The following is a 16137-nucleotide window of genomic DNA, read 5'->3' as shown; positions in this document are numbered from 1 at the left end:
AAAAAATAAATAATGGATTGCCACCTCTCATTTTGTATAATCATATATTATAGGTTGAACTAAGAAAGAAGTCACTTTCATTTGTGACTTCAGACTCCTTCAATTGATGTCCCATGCCTGTCATAAGGAGAAAGAAGTGTTCAGTTCATAAGTCAAAGCTAGTTTTCCTACTGTCATATGATTTTTAAATGAAATCTCCTAAGTAAGATCCGAGATTAAATCACGTCTACATCAATTCTTCTGGTGGCTTTCATACAAAAAAAAAAAAGAGTATGTAAATCTTTGTTGGAACCCAAGGGAACACTCAAGAAGGGGGGGTTGAATTGAGTGGTGAAATCTAATCGATTTTCGCAAAAATCCTTTCACAGCTCAGTGCTAGGCTCTGAGCTGAGCACTCGAAAATTGCTAATTTGCGTTTTTGCGAATAATAAACTTAAAGGATATTAGATTTGACACAAGATATAACGTGGTTCAATCTCACCTCTGAAATCTACGTCCACAAGAAACAAAAACTCTTTTATTTCTTTGAATCCTATAATATCAAACTCTTGATACAATACGATTCCCCTCACTACTAACCCTAGTAATGACTCCCAACACTTAACTCTAAGTGTTGACACTCTCTATAATGTAAAAGTTACAGAAAGAACGATCCTCAATGATGTGCTTCTTAGTCAAGCAAATAGAGGACAATTACAATTATGAAATAGTAACTTAAACCTAACAGCTCAGTGCTATGCTCAGTGCCAAGGAAATAGTTTTCAGCTTTTTTATTAGACTCGATTTTTTCTCTCTGAAAACATGAGATTTAAAAGTGAATTCTGATTCCCTTTTATAGGCCTTGGTTAGGATGAAAATCACTTAAAAATATCTTTATCTTTTAATCCTTGATTTAAGGGATAAACTTTATCTTTTTCTATCTTTTATCTTTTAAACAAACAAAGATAAGTTTTCCATATAGATTTTCTTTTTAAAATATTTTTCCAAATCCTTTTAGAAAAACTGAAAACACGTTTTTATAAAATTCTGTTTTTATAAAAAATCTTTTCTTTGAAAACACGTTTTTATAAAATCTTGTTTTATAAAAATCTTTTCTTAGAAAATACGTTTTTATCAAAACCGATTTTTATCAAAATCTTTTTCAAAAACTTGTTTTATTAAAATCTTTTCTAAAACTCGTTTTATAAAAACACGGTTTTTATAAATCTTTTTCAAAACTTATTTTTATTAAACCGCAATTTTTAGAAAATCTTTTTCTTTAAAAACTTGTTTTCCTAATCCCTTTTGATTTCTGATTTTGAAAACTTATTTCCTTTTTATATAGAAATATAATTTTAATATAATTATTTACTTTCTTTACTCAAAGAAGATAATAATTATATTAACTTTATATTTCTATATTGAGCACATTGCATATTACTAAGCATATTACATTTGAATCTAAAGTTACTATTCTAAGAAATTATAAACTCGAACTTCATTCTTTGATTCTTCTTTTCTTCAAAGTCTTCGTTTATCAATTTCTTTCTTCTTCATGCATCTGTTGTAACTGTTACATACTTTCATGCTATAACATATTATATTAATTTTCATCATCAAAACATAACATGTGCATAAAACATAACATGTACATGCACAACAAATTCCCCTTTTTGATGATGACAAACTCATAAATATAATATTGTTACATAAACATTTGTTCCCCCTTAAAGTATGCATATTGACTTTTGTTCCCCCTCAAACAATGCATGGATTGAATATTTAGTATTTACCCTTTTTGAAACTATATCCGTACAGTATTTACCCTTTTTGAATCTATCCGTACCTTAGATTAATATAGCTTTCAATCATTCACTTGTCCCTACATGCTCATTTATATTTTATTCACATTATCTCAACCTAGGATATCATCAAGATTCTAGTCAATATTATATGCTTTCTTTTCCCCCTTTTGTCATTCTCAAAAAGCATCAAAAAGACAAAAAAAACACACATATAGTCAGAATAGATCCAAAATAATCCAATAGCTCAACCAAGTGGGCTAGGGATGCTGGTGCTACAACTAATACCAATTCACAATCATCAGAAACATCCAAAAAGTATCCAAAAGTACCAAAATAGTTATAAAAACAACAAGTTGACAAAAACTACAAAGCATTAGCAAAAGGTCAAAGTAGAACTAGGATAAAGAATGTAGTTCAGGGTTTGGACATAAGCTGACGGTGACGTTGAGCGGCAAGGGTATCACTGGATCGGAGTCGTGCCACAATCTGTTGCATTTGTTTTGCATATCACGCATATATTCCATCATCTTCAAACAACCAGCACACGCCTCTTTTGGTGTAAAACCCCTAAAATCCTTCTTCAACAACTCACCTTTGACCACACACAGATCCATACGGCTCAATATACTATCACACATAACATCCACACAAGCAACACCCTTAGAGGTGGGTGTCAGAACATCAAAAGCCTGAAACACTTTGGTGAGCCATAACCCATAAGGAAAGTAGAGCGAACTCATGGACAAGTTACGCATATGATGGAATCAAGTGAGGAAGGCTAATAGGATTGCCATGAATTAATAACCAAAGCAGCACCTGATCCATAATCAAACATTCACCCCGATTCTCAACCCTAGGTAAAATTGTCTTTGTAACAAGGTTTCGAAGCAGTTTGTGGGGGGGGCCGAAAGTAAGGCAGAAGAAAAAATCTGGGCTTGGGGCAAGGGTTGATCTGACAGAGTGCGACTGATGGTGGCATTATCAACACCCAAAACATACGGCCAAGTCTGATGGGGTAGGTCCGAAAATCCAGCATATGGGACCTCTAACAGTTGACCCAATTCTTGAACAGAAAGTGTAATCATAACATCATTCACAGTAGAAAACACCAAAGATTCAGAAATCACCAAATTACTGTAAAATTGTCGCACCTCATCCTCATAAACAGCATCATTATAATTTAATAGTTTTAACCACCCTTGATTCTCCAAAGACTCTTTCAAAAATTTAAATTCAGCCCTAGAAATCCAGTCATCCTCATAAACCCGACCGGAAAGCACTTTGACTAGTTTGAGAAACTTGGAACGAGGCTTACCCGTGGTGCCGGCGGTTTTTCGCTTCCGAGGTTGTGAGGTGGAAGATGGTGTAGCAGCGGAACTCGACGGAACCGAATGTTGTGACCGGCGAGGAGAAGGAGGTGGGTTCGACTTTGGCATGGAGTGAGTAGCAGATCTGGTGGTCGGTTTTCGGACAAAAGGTTTTGTGGCCGGAGATTTTGAAGCGAAGGTTTTGAAGCGGCCTTTTGTGAAGGTGGGAGGTTTTGGTAGATTTGTGGTGGACGGTGGTGTTGGCTGTGGAGGTGGTGGAGGAGGTGACGGAGGAGGGGAAGGTGGGGGTGTCGGAATGCGTGGAGGAGAGGACGGAGGTGTTGGTGTGGGAGAGGGAGTGAGTGGGTCGACGGTTTTCGAGAGAAATCGCCGGCGAGCCACTGTTTTCCGGCCCATGACTGTGTGGTGGGAAGAAGGAAGAGAGAATGTGGAGAGTTTTAGGGTTTAGGAGGGTGTAAAGAACCGGTTATGAGGATGGGTTTGGGGGTTTGGGTATTTTGAAAGGGTGGGGTTGGAGTGTAGGGTTATGTGTTTAGGTTCAAGTCCACTAAGCTCTTTTACTTCAAATGCCTTGCATTATTTTCTTAAAAAAAATTTTGAAAACCAATTTTAGAAATCATTTTAGTTTTATCAAAGCAACATCAATAGAGATTTTCGAAAATTGTGATACTTTTGTTGGAATTTTTCATGGAATTTTTCTGAAGCAACTTAGGTGTCAGTTATCAGGACAGCATCAATAGCCTTTTTAGGAGTCTTGAATTAAATCAAACATCTGACTTAGTGTAGGTATAATCTTTTGAACTCTTAAGTTTGCAAAGGGATCAAAGGCACATTAATCAACTAGGCACTTGAAATCAACCCCAAGGCTAATCTAAGTTTTTCAAATCTTTCACGAGCAAGAGGTTTAGTGAAAATATCAGCTATTTGGTCTTCAGTACAAATAAATTCAAGGGCTATATTACCTTTTTCGACATGATCACGTAAGAAATGATATCTAATTTCTATATGCTTTGTACGTGAATGTTGAACAGGATTTTTAGAGATGTTTATGGCACTTGTATTATCACACATAATGGGCACATTATCAATCAAAACACCAAAATCTCTAAGTTGTTGTCTTACCCATAATACCTGTGCACAACAAGATGCGGCTGCAACATATTCAGCTTCTGCAGTGGAAAGAGCCACGGAATTTTGCTTTTTGGAAGCCCATGAGATTAAGCAAGGACCTAAGAAGGTGGCTGTTCCAGAGGTACTTTTTCTATCTACTAAAAATCCTGCATAATCTGCGTCAGAATAACCAATCAAGTCAAAGTTGCCTCCTTTAGGATACCATAGATATAAGTTAGTAGTGCCTCTTAAATATCTAAGGATTCGTTTGACAGCTTTGAAGTGAGACTCCTTTGGACATGATTGAAATCTGGCGCAGAGACATACACTGTGAAGAATATCTGGTCGACTGGAAGTTAAATAAAGAAGAGAACCTATCATACCTCGGTAGATTGTTTCATCTACTTTCTTACCATTTTCGTCCAGATCTAACTTAAGTGCAGTAGGTACAGGTGTAGGATAAGTCTTTGAATCTTCCATACCATACTTCTTCAATAGTTCCTTCACATATTTCTGTTGATGTATCATGATGCCATTATCCAGTTGCTTGATTTGTAAACCTAGGAAGAAACTTAATTCTCCCATCATAGACATTTCAAATTCACTCTTCATTAGTTCAGCAAAATAATGACATAATAATTCTGTAGTTGCTCCAAAAATAATATCGTCAACATAAATTTGAACAACTAGCAATTCTTCCCCCTTACTTTTCAGAAAAATGTCCTATCTACTGAACCTCTTTTAAAGCCATTTTCCATTAAAAAGATAGATAGGCGTTCATACCAAGCTCTAGGAGCTTGCTTTAAACCATAAAGTGCCTTATCTAGTTTATAAACATGTTTAGGAAAATTTTGATCAATAAAGCCAGGAGGTTGTTCAACATACACTGTTTCTTTTAAGTACCCGTTTAAGAATGCAGTTTTGACATCCATTTGAAAAAGTTTAATATTTTTAAAAGCTGCAAAGGATATCAAAATTCGAATAGCTTCTAAACGGGCTACAGGGGCAAAAGTCTCATCATAATCAATTCCCTCTTGTTGGTTAAAGCCTTGGCACACTAGTCTGGCTTTATTTCGAACAATCATCCCACTATCATCCAGTTTGTTTCTAAAAACCCATTTTGTTCCAATTACTGATTGATGAGTGGGACGAGGTTCTAGATGCCAAACTTCTTTCTTTTAATTGATTAACTCATCCTGCATAGCCAAAATCCAATCAGGGTCAGTCAATGCAATTTTATAATTAGATGGTTCAATTTCAGATATAAAAGCATTGAAAGCACAAAAGTTATGAAGAGATGAACGAGTTTGGACTCCCTTTGATATGTCTGTGAGTATTAGGTCAGTAGGATGTGATCCTTGGTGTTTCCACTTCTTCGGAGTGAAAATTTCGTTCTGTGGCTCAGTGCCATGCTCTGAGCGTTCACTGTTGTTTTCGTTTTCTTCAGCTTCTGTTGGTTCTGCCGACACTTCTTCTTCGACAGTTTCAGTTATCTCTTCTGCATCTTTTTCATTCTGTCGCAGTTGTTGATTTGTTCTTCAGACTGTGCCATGCTCTGAGCCTCAGAACTTGTTTCAGGTTGATTCTCATCATGCTGTTTGTCTCGTGACTCTCTAATCAGTCCAATAGAGAAGTCTTCGTCATCATCTACCTGCACATCTTGTAAGCTTTTATCAGATTCATCAAATATGACATGGACACTCTCCTCCATACGCATTGTTCTTTTGTTGTATACTTTATATGCTTTGCTATGAGGAGAGTAACCAATGAACACTGCTTCATCACTTCTTGGATCAAACTTACCCAAATTATCCTTGCCATTGTTGTGAACATAACAAGTACATCCAAAACATCTTAAGTGAGAGATATTTGGTTTCCTACCTTTGATCAGTTCATATGGAGTTTTATTCAAGATGGATCGTACTTTAGTTCTGTTATATATATAGCATGCAGTACTTACTGCCTCAGCCCAAAAATTCACTTTGTAGAAGCATGGTTCGAGACATGTCTTCTAAAGTACGATTCATCCTTTCTACAACTCCATTCTGTTGTGGTGTTCTTGGTGCAGAGAAATTATGATCAATTCCATTGTCATTGCAGAATTTTTCGAAATCTGTATTTTCAAACTCAGTGCCATGATCAGTACGGACAGACAGCAATTTACAATTTGTTTGATTTTGAACTTTTCGAATATGAACAAAAAAACATCAAATGTTTCATCTTTCCCACCAATGAATAATGTCCAAACAAATCTAGAGAAATCATCAACAAGTACCAACACATATTTGCTACCACCTCTACTCCTTACACGCATTGGGCCACAAAGATCCATGTGAATTAGTTCCAAGGGTTTAGAGGTGCTAACAAATGTCTTTGACTTAAAAGATGATCGAACATGTTTGCATCTAGCACATGCATTACAAATTGTTTCCCAATCAAAGTTTATGGATGGTAAACCATCTACTAAATCCATTTTTCTCAATTTGTTAAGCAGTCTAGAGCTAACATGTCCAAGTCTTTTATGCCAAAGTAGTGGATTATCTTGTAGGGCACTCATGCATGAAATTTTCTCATTAGGTAAGGTATCTAGACAGATTATATAGACATTGTTTAATCTTTTACCTTCCAAAATTACTTCCCTAGTTTTCATATTCAAGATTTGGCACAAATTTGCCTGAAATTCAACAACATTACCTTTATCACACAGTTGTGATATACTTAACAAGTTGTGTTTCAGTCCATTTACCAACATAACATTCTCGATGGAGTGTGTTAGAGACTTGCCGACATTGCCTATTCCAATGATCTCTCCCTTTTTGTTGTCGCCAAATGTAACACACCCTCCATTGTGGGCTACTAGTGAGAGGAATTGTGTTTTGTCACCAGTCATATGTCTTGAGCAACCACTGTCGAGATACCATAGGTTGCTTCCTCTCACGTTTACCTGCACAAGAATCACTTGTTAGTTTTGGAACCCATACTTGTTTGGGTCCCTTTTTCTTACGTTGGCATCTAGAATTCTTTTCTAATCCAGATTTGAGTGACATGTTTAATGTTCTTTGCAATTCGATTTTTCTTTTTGTTACAGTCCTCAATTAGGTGTCCATTATTACCACAAAAGTTGCAAATAAATATTCAGGAAGGCCAACATATTTTCTTTTTCGAAAGTCTCTTTCGAAGGGTCTGGCACTGAGCCTGGCACTGAGTCGCTGGTCAGAATATCCTAATCCTGTTTTGTTCGTGTTGTTTGTGGTGCAAGTTAGGTAATTTAGAGCATTCTTCCCATTGGTCCATTTTTCGTGCATCTTTCGAGCAATAGAAAGTTGTGATTCCAAATATTCAACTGAGGTGTTCAAATCACTACTTCTTTTTCGGGAAATCTCTAAGTCCTTTTTAACCTTATCCAGTTCTTCTTTTATTTTCTCATCACTAGGTGGCATAAGTGGGACAATTTCAGATTGTTGTCTTGATTTTTTAAGTTCATTCAACTCGTGATTTAAATTTTCAATTTGTTCCTCAAGACTAGACTTTTCAGCTTGGAACTCAGTGACTGGCACTGAGTTGTTTACGAGATTATCAACTAGAGTCTTTTCTTGTTTTAGTGTGTTTATCTCTAAGTCTTTCTCGTCAATCCTTTTTATTAGAGTTTTGTTTTCTTTCAGCAATTCCTTATATTCTGTTTCTAATCCAATTTTTAGCCTGGTCAAATTTTTTATTTCCTTTTTCATGTTATCAAAATTATCATTCATGTTTTGACAATCATCAATTACGTTTTCAAGCAATATGACAAGCTTACTTTTGGAAAGAAGATGAATTGAAGGTTTTAAAGAAGTTAGACTTACCTCACTGTCTTCTTCCTCTTCAAGAGGGTTCGAACTTTTAGCCATCAAGCATAGATGTGAGTCGTCATGGCTCAGTGCCGTCTTCAGAGTGGTCTGTACAGCATTCAGACATAATTTTGCTTCGTGGCTCTGAGCGTGGCACTGATCTTCGTCAGAATCCGAGTCTCCCCAGACTGCTGCGATCATGGCTTTCTTGTACTCCTTCTTAGACTGCTCTCGTTTTTCTCTAGGCTTTTCTTCATCCCACAGAGGGCATTCTTTAATCCTGTGATCATACTCACCACACTTGAAACAACCAGAGTTAGTAGCACTTTTCTTAGGGTTAAAAGTAGTGCCTTTACCTTTGGAGTTTCCACCTCTCCTGAAGTTGTTATTCCTATTCTTTTTCAGAAAGTTTTGAAATTTCCTAGTTAGAAAAGCTAGTTCTTCATCACTATCACTATCATCTGTTTCTACTTCAGTTTTTAAGGCCAACCCTTATTCTTTGGTTCACTTGATTTAGAGTCTAAAACAAGTTCTGAGTCATTAAGGAACCAATGAGTTGTTCTAGTGAGAGTTTTGATAAATCCTTAGCCTCTTGAATAGCAGTTATTTTAGGAAGCCATTTATTAGTCAAACTTCTTAACACTTTTCTAACTAAATCTTCAGAAGAATAGATTTTTCCTAAAGATCTTAGTTCATTAGTTATTAGTGTAAATCTGGTAAACATATCTTTAATAGATTCGTCCTTATTCATTGTGAACAGTTCATATTGTTGGACTAGTAAATCTATCCTAGACTGTTTTACCTCGTTTGTACCTTCATGTGCCAATTCCAGTGTTCCCAGATTTCCTTTGCTGTAGTGCATGCTGAGATCCTTGAATATTCATCAGGTCCAATTCCAGATTGGAGAATACTCATGGCTTTGAAATTCTTTTCTGCCTTTCCGTAGTCAACAGAATTGTACTCATCTTCCTCCTTGTCGATCAGGTTTCCTTCATCATCTTTGTTTTGAATAGGAAGAGGTCCAGTCTTTATGATTCTCCAGCATTGAAAGTCAGAACCTTGAATGTAGATCCTCATCCTAGTCTTCCACCATCCATAGTCTTTCCCGTTGAAAATTGGACACTTGGAATACTTGTCGCGAAGTCGTCTTGTGTGTTCATGATTTCTATTCTCTAGATGTGAGTCTTACGAGAATAGCCTGCTCTGATACCACTTGTTGGAACCAAGGGAACACTCAAGAAGGGGGGGTTGAATTGAGTGGTGAAATCTAATCGATTTTCGCAAAAATCCTTTCACAGCTCAGTGCCAGGCTCTGAGCTGACACTCGAAAATTGCTAATTTGCGTTTTTGCGAATAATAAACTTAAAGATATTAGATTTGACACAAGATATAACGTGGTTCAATCTCACCTCTGAGATCTACGTCCACAAGAAACAAAAACTCTTTTATTTCTTTGAATCCTATAATATCAAACTCTTGATACAATACGATTCCCTCACTACTAACCCTAGTAATGACTCCCAACACTTAACTCTAAGTGTTGACACTCTCTTAATGTAAAAGTTACAAGAAAGAACGATCCTCAATGATGTGCTTCTTAGTCAAGCAAATAGAGGACAATTACAATTATGAAATAGTAACTTAAACCTAACAGCTCAGTGCTATGCTCAGTGCCAAGGAAATAGTTTTCAGCTTTTTATTAGACTCGATTTTTCTCTCTGAAAAGTGAGATTTAAAAGTGAATTCTGATTCCCTTTTATAGGCTTGGTTAGGACGAAAATCACTTAAAAATATCTTTATCTTTTAATCCTTGATTTAAGGGATAAACTTTATCTTTTTCTATCTTTTATCTTTTAAACAAACAAAGATAAGTTTTCCATATAGATTTTCTTTTTAAAATATTTTTCCAAATCTTTTAGAAAAACTGAAAACACGTTTTTATAAAATTCTGTTTTTATAAAAAATCTTTTCTTTGAAAACACGTTTTTATAAAATCTTGTTTTATAAAAATCTTTTCTTAGAAAATACGTTTTTATCAAAACCGATTTTTATCAAAATCTTTTTCAAAAATTGTTTTATTAAAATCTTTTCTAAAACTCGTTTTATAAAAACACGGTTTTTATAAATCTTTTTCAAAACTTATTTTTATTAAACCGCAATTTTTAGAAAATCTTTTTCTTTAAAAACTTGTTTTCCTAATCCCTTTTGATTTCTGATTTTGAAAAACTTATTTCCTTTTTATATAGAAATATAATTTTAATATAATTATTTACTTTCTTTACTCAAAGAAGATAATAATTATATTAACTTTATATTTCTATATTGAGCACATTGCATATTACTAAGCATATTACATTTGAATCTAAAGTTACTATTCTAAGAAATTATAAACTCGAACTTCATTCTGATTCTTCTTTTCTTCAAAGTCTTCGTTTATCAATTTCTTTCTTCTTCATGCATCTGTTGTAACTGTTACATACTTTCATGCTATAACATATTATATTAATTTTCATCATCAAAACATAACATGTGCATAAAACATAACATGTACATGCACAACAATCTTAAATGTTAACTCGGAAGGAACTACAGGAGGGGGCGGAGATGGTAGTGTGAAACTTATTGCCCAAATAATGCGGAATTTAAAACATAAGCAATAAGGAACTCAAAGTGCAAGAGAGATTTTACGTAGAAACTTCTTTTCTCAATATAAGAAGAAAAACCACGACCTCCTCATGATTTAAACGCTTCAATATAATAGGGAACCTCCTCTGTTACAACCTATTATATGCGCAAGTTCCACTCGAAATTTCAACTCTCTCACAAGTTCCACTTGGAACTTTGACTCTCTAGACTTAACTCTAAGTCTCCCAAGAGTTCCCGCAATTCTTTACAACATGTTTACTCAAACCCTTCACCCCTAGATAGACTTCACCCCAAGTCTACTCATAAATAACGTACAAGAACTTACTCAAGTTCCTAACTTGAAATTGATACAAGAATTCACTCAAACCCTTTAACAAGTTCCCTTTACAAGAATTCACTCAAACCCTTAGCTTTAACCCCAAACTGAAATACAGATGCTTAATAATTTCGTTTAACTCTAGTATATAGAAACTGAATAACTGTAAAGAAACATGATACTCGTAGGAACTTGGAACTCACAGGAACTGACTCAAACAAAGGAATAGAAAATATAATTCTTTTATAACGTTATTCCTTAAGTCAAACCTTATGGAATGACACAAGTTAGACACTATGGAAAGATACTAGTCAGACACTTTAAAATGAATAAGCCTCTATTTATAGTACGCTCAAGACTTGAGTACTACTTCCACTTATTTCTCCACTAACCCATTATCAGTGTGTTGGGAGAAAGTTGGAAGAAAGTTGAGGAAGAAGCAATCAACTTCTTGGGCACAACTTATGTCACGTTTATAATAAAGCAATTAGAGTAAAAATAAGAAACAAAAAGAAAATAAATACTTGGAGAAAAAACGTTTTATCAAAATATAATCCAAGAGATATTTTTTCAAAAATCACTTTTTATTTATTTTCTTATGCAAAAATATTTTACTGAAAACTTTTTTCATAAACTTAACATAAGTATATGAGTTCCTGTGCATACAGGAACTTGCGCCAAGTTCCTGCACTCACGAAAACTCATTATACGTAATATAAATTTACGCTTTTTATTTTCCAAAGACTGATAAGATAAGATTAAATAAACTAAAAATATAAAATCAGAATCTTAAATTAAAATTGATTTTATTTAAAACTAATCTTTCATTTAAAAACTAAAGCTTATCCTGAAACAACTAATGCATATTATTTAAAAACAGTTAATCAAGTAGAGATTTATTAAGAAACATACTCTAAATAAATCTTGTATATTAAGATAATAATATGCGACAGACTCAGTGACTCTTAAATACTTTTGACTCTAAGTCCCACAAGTTCCTTTTGACACCTTGTTCCATTACCTTTCACGTTTCCATATAGTTACACGAATCCTAGAAAATAAACTCATATTTTTCGCCTTAGCTTCATGCTCCATGCTGCTTCAACTCAAGAACTGCATGTTGATAGCTCCACCTCTGGAACTCTTTATTTGATGTGCTAGTTCCTGTAAGGAACTTCGCACTTATATATTATTCCTGATTAGGAACTGCTTGTTTCAATTATGAAACTTCAGGAACCGCTCTCACTCAGGAACTCTTCCAACTCAGAAACTCTTTCACTCAAGAACTGTTCCCTCTCAGGAACTCTTCCACTCAGGAATTGCTCCCACTCAGGAACTCTTCCACTCAGGAACTGCTCCTACTCAGGAACTGCTTACTTAGGAACTGCTTTCTTTGTGTTCCTTCTAGGAATTTTTCTTGGAACGTTAACTCTCTTTGGATTTCTTCCTCAGGAACTTCACTTATTGGATTTCGTCTAGGAACTCCTCATGATGTGCCATGACTTGTTCTATGTTAATGAAATATGCACATCTCAAACACACATGTTAGTTAGATAATCATCATTTGTTTACAATCATCAAAACACTACACGCCTCAACATTAAATCTCGAGCTTTTGTTATATATTGTATCTATTATCTTCTCTTCTGCCCCTAATAGAGTTCTCATTTCTACTTTTCACATTTGTCAATGCATGTTTTGTATCATTAATATCTTTAGTTACATATCAGGAAAAATTAAAAAGTTTGATTTTCTAATGTACTTACTGAGACAAATCAAACAAGACTATTTAACTATATATTTTTTATTTTCTTATATAATGGCAAAAATAATTATCAGATTTTCTTTACTCATAAATAGTGCAAAAATTAAAAATGGAAAATATATTATAGAATGGAGGGCGAAATTATTTAGAATGATTGCTCGATTGGAATTGTGAGTTGTTTAATTACTTTTCTAAGCAGTGTTCGATTGGAAATACATGTTAATATCGGCACCAAAATGCTTTAATCACTAATTAGTATCTTATTACATTTCTGAAAAAACTTTGTTTGCATATCAGATTTTTAACTAGCACAAATGTGAATTATACATCTTATACATTTTTCCAAGTATATTATCCACTGCTAAAAAGATTGTACCAAAGTTCAAGAGGTCAACAACTCAAAAACATATTCAGCGCACAAGTACAATATCTAACAAACATCTTTAGATCAAAAACTACAAAATTTAAGAGGAAATTTCTTCTAGAATATTATTGCTCAAGAGAACATAACATAACAATACATTATTATACATTATTGCGACAGTTTAAGTCCTTAAACTCACTAGTTATAGTAACTTTGGGAGAGGCGATCAAACAACCAGTATTATCAAAATTACAAAAGTACATGATATTTTTTGCAAGGTAAGAGCCTAGGACTGACATCAACTTTTAGATATTAAGTAAGCATAACAATTAACATGAGATGTTAATGAACTTCTTTTGCTGAAATTATTAGCTAGAGCATCATTTAGTTGGCTATAGGTACGCTATGGAGCATAACAGTCTCAACCGTCAAGCCAGGTCCAAATCCAAACAAAACACCCCATTCTAATCCTTCTCCTGTGGTAGCCATTCCTTCCTTCGTTGCCCTCTTCCTCATCTCATCCAAGATAAACAATACACAAGCACTCGACATATTTCCATACTCGCTAAGTACATGTCGAGTTGTTTTAAGTTTATCCTCCTTAAGCCCAAGCTTCGATTCGACTTCGTCTAGAATCGCTCGACCACCAGGGTGAGCCACCCAAAAAATGGAGTTCCAATCATTGATTCCAATAGGTTGGAATGCCTCAACCAAGGCCTTCTCAATATTCTTAGAGATAAGACCTGGTACATCCTTTAATAAGTGGAAAGTAAGTCCGACTTCTCGAAGGTGCCCATCGATGGCACCTTCTGAGCCGGGGAGTATAGTTTGAGCGGCCCACACCAGTTGGAAGATGGGTCGCTCAATGGACTCATCTGGATCAGCACCTACGATCACAGCTCCAGCTCCATCACCAAAAAGTGCCTGACCAACCATGGAGTCTAAGTGGATTTGAGTAGGCCCACGGAAGCAGATGATTGTGATCTCAGCACACACAACCAACACACGGGCTCCTCGGTTGTTCTCGGCGATGTCTTTCGCTAAACGAAGGACGGTACCACCAGCATAGCAGCCTTGTTGGTAAAGCATAAATCGCTTCACGGAGGGTCGAAGGCCAAGTAATTTAGTAAGTTGGTAATCAGCTCCAGGCATGTCTACACCAGAAGTGGTGCAAAAGATTACGTGGGTGATCTTAGACTTTGGTTGCCCCCATTCTTTGATGGCCTTAACAGCTGCCTCTTTTCCGAGTTTTGGCACTTCAGTTGCGAGAATGTCTTGACGAGTATCCAACGATGAGGCGTTAAAGTCGCACAAGTGTGGGTTCTCTTCTAGCAACTCCTCTGTTACATGCATGTAACGCTTCTTGATCATCGAATTGTCACCTGTACGTAGTATTATCATCTATTAGTAAATAATTGTTTCACTTGTCTATCATATATACGTCAAGTGATGCTATATATTGTCAATATATCGTTTAATCAAACATATATACAAAGAGAGGGGACCTATTAAGGGTCCTGGGTGGCCCAGGTCACACCAAAAAAAATCAGCTTCCTTTATATTAACGTAATAAAGATTACTGTTTAAATTTAGTATCCGCGCTTTTATACAACAATATGCGAGTTGCTTTAGTGGTCAACTATCTACCAACCTCTTGCATGTGCTAAATTTTTGCGCGGTTGGATCACCTAAAAACCATTTTCAGCTTTCTATTTCATTTTGTTTCTTCTCTACTTGATGAACTTTGTTTTTCTATATTACTTTATACTTGTTGTTTTCTTTTTCTATTTTAACATTTTTTTTTCTATTTGAAATCTTCATTCTATTATTTTTGAAGATTTTAGCTCTAATTTTAACCTTCTTTTTGTAATATAACAATTAATTCTCTCATTTTCCTTTTAAAATTGTCCCTTATTAGTTTCCGCACATTTTTTTCCTGTTTTTTTTATAAGATCGTCCTACCAATCGTCTACTATTATATTTACCTTATCATTATACTTTTTTTGTCTCACTAACATTAACTTCAATACAATAAATTGGAAATAGTATGAAGATATCGATATGATGAAGGTATCTCTAATAAAGGACTCAAATAATATAAAGTTTTTTTTTTTGTTATGGTCAAAACTCAACTTATCATTTATGTATTATGATCATTGTATATTTGTTTGGTTTAATTAAGACCCCCAATTTCAAAATCCTAGATCCGTCCCTGTATACAAACATATATATCTGTCTACCAACGTATTCCACAATTTTTCAAAGTCACCTTCGAAGGAACTTAACGTTGCTCGTGAAGATATTATTTTTGAACAATTATGTTTATGTTGTAATATAGGGCCTCTAAGCCTAACTACTAATGTCCCTTGATTTGCACGTACTAAACTCTATTAGCCCTATTTAATATATTGCTCTACTTAACAAAAAAAAGAACATGTATACAAAAAGAAAAGATTAGAGAAAATACTTACACATGCGCTTAAATTTTTGTTTAAGTTCTTTCATGTGCTCGCTCTTGGTAACTCGGAAGTAAAAATCCGGATACTCAGCTTGGTACATTTCATTGGCGGGGTTGGCAGTTCCAATGGCTAGTATGGTGGCTGGACCATTGGATCTTTGAGCATCACGGATTTCTTGAACAGATGGGGTGGCCATTTCTTTGACAGGATTTTTGGCGATAAAACTAAGTAATACTTATGTTTTATCTTAGAGTTGTATGTTTGGAGTGTGAGAGCCTGAGTAAAATGGTTGGAGGCTTAGGGTTTATATAGGGCTCATCGATTTAAATTGTAGTAGGTAACTTTGAATGAATTGGCAAAAAAACAAAACATATTAATTTCCTTATATATTTTTGGGATATTTTATTTGTTTATTTTCCTCTTAAGGCTGTTAGACAGTGAGCTGTTTGAAAATTCTTGGTTTGTGTGTGCATGCATGCATAAAATTCAAGCAAAGAGACTAATTAAGTGAGTGTAGCACCAATCAGATTTCATTGGA

At 34.9% G+C, this 16137-nt stretch overlaps 1 protein-coding gene across 1 annotated transcript; it reads right to left on the bottom strand.

Moving 5' to 3' along the window:
• Window positions 1-13239: 13239 nt before the first annotated feature.
• LOC104905365 (chalcone synthase 3) lies at window positions 13240-15884 on the bottom strand. The gene is made up of 2 exons (XM_048640648.2): window positions 15612-15884; window positions 13240-14522 (listed from the first exon to the last, which is right to left on the bottom strand). The coding sequence occupies exons 1-2, from the start codon at window positions 15793-15795 to the stop codon at window positions 13525-13527; spliced, it is 1182 nt and encodes a 393-aa protein (XP_048496605.1). The 5' UTR covers window positions 15796-15884; the 3' UTR covers window positions 13240-13524.
• Between the last annotated feature and the right edge of the window lie 253 nt (window positions 15885-16137).

This window comes from Beta vulgaris, chromosome 1, assembly GCF_026745355.1.
Source record: "Beta vulgaris subsp. vulgaris cultivar EL10 chromosome 1, EL10.2, whole genome shotgun sequence".
Classification (NCBI taxonomy): Eukaryota; Viridiplantae; Streptophyta; class Magnoliopsida; order Caryophyllales; family Amaranthaceae; genus Beta; species Beta vulgaris.
Note: the sequence above shows the minus strand (reverse complement) of the source record. Positions and strands in the feature narration are given on the sequence as shown.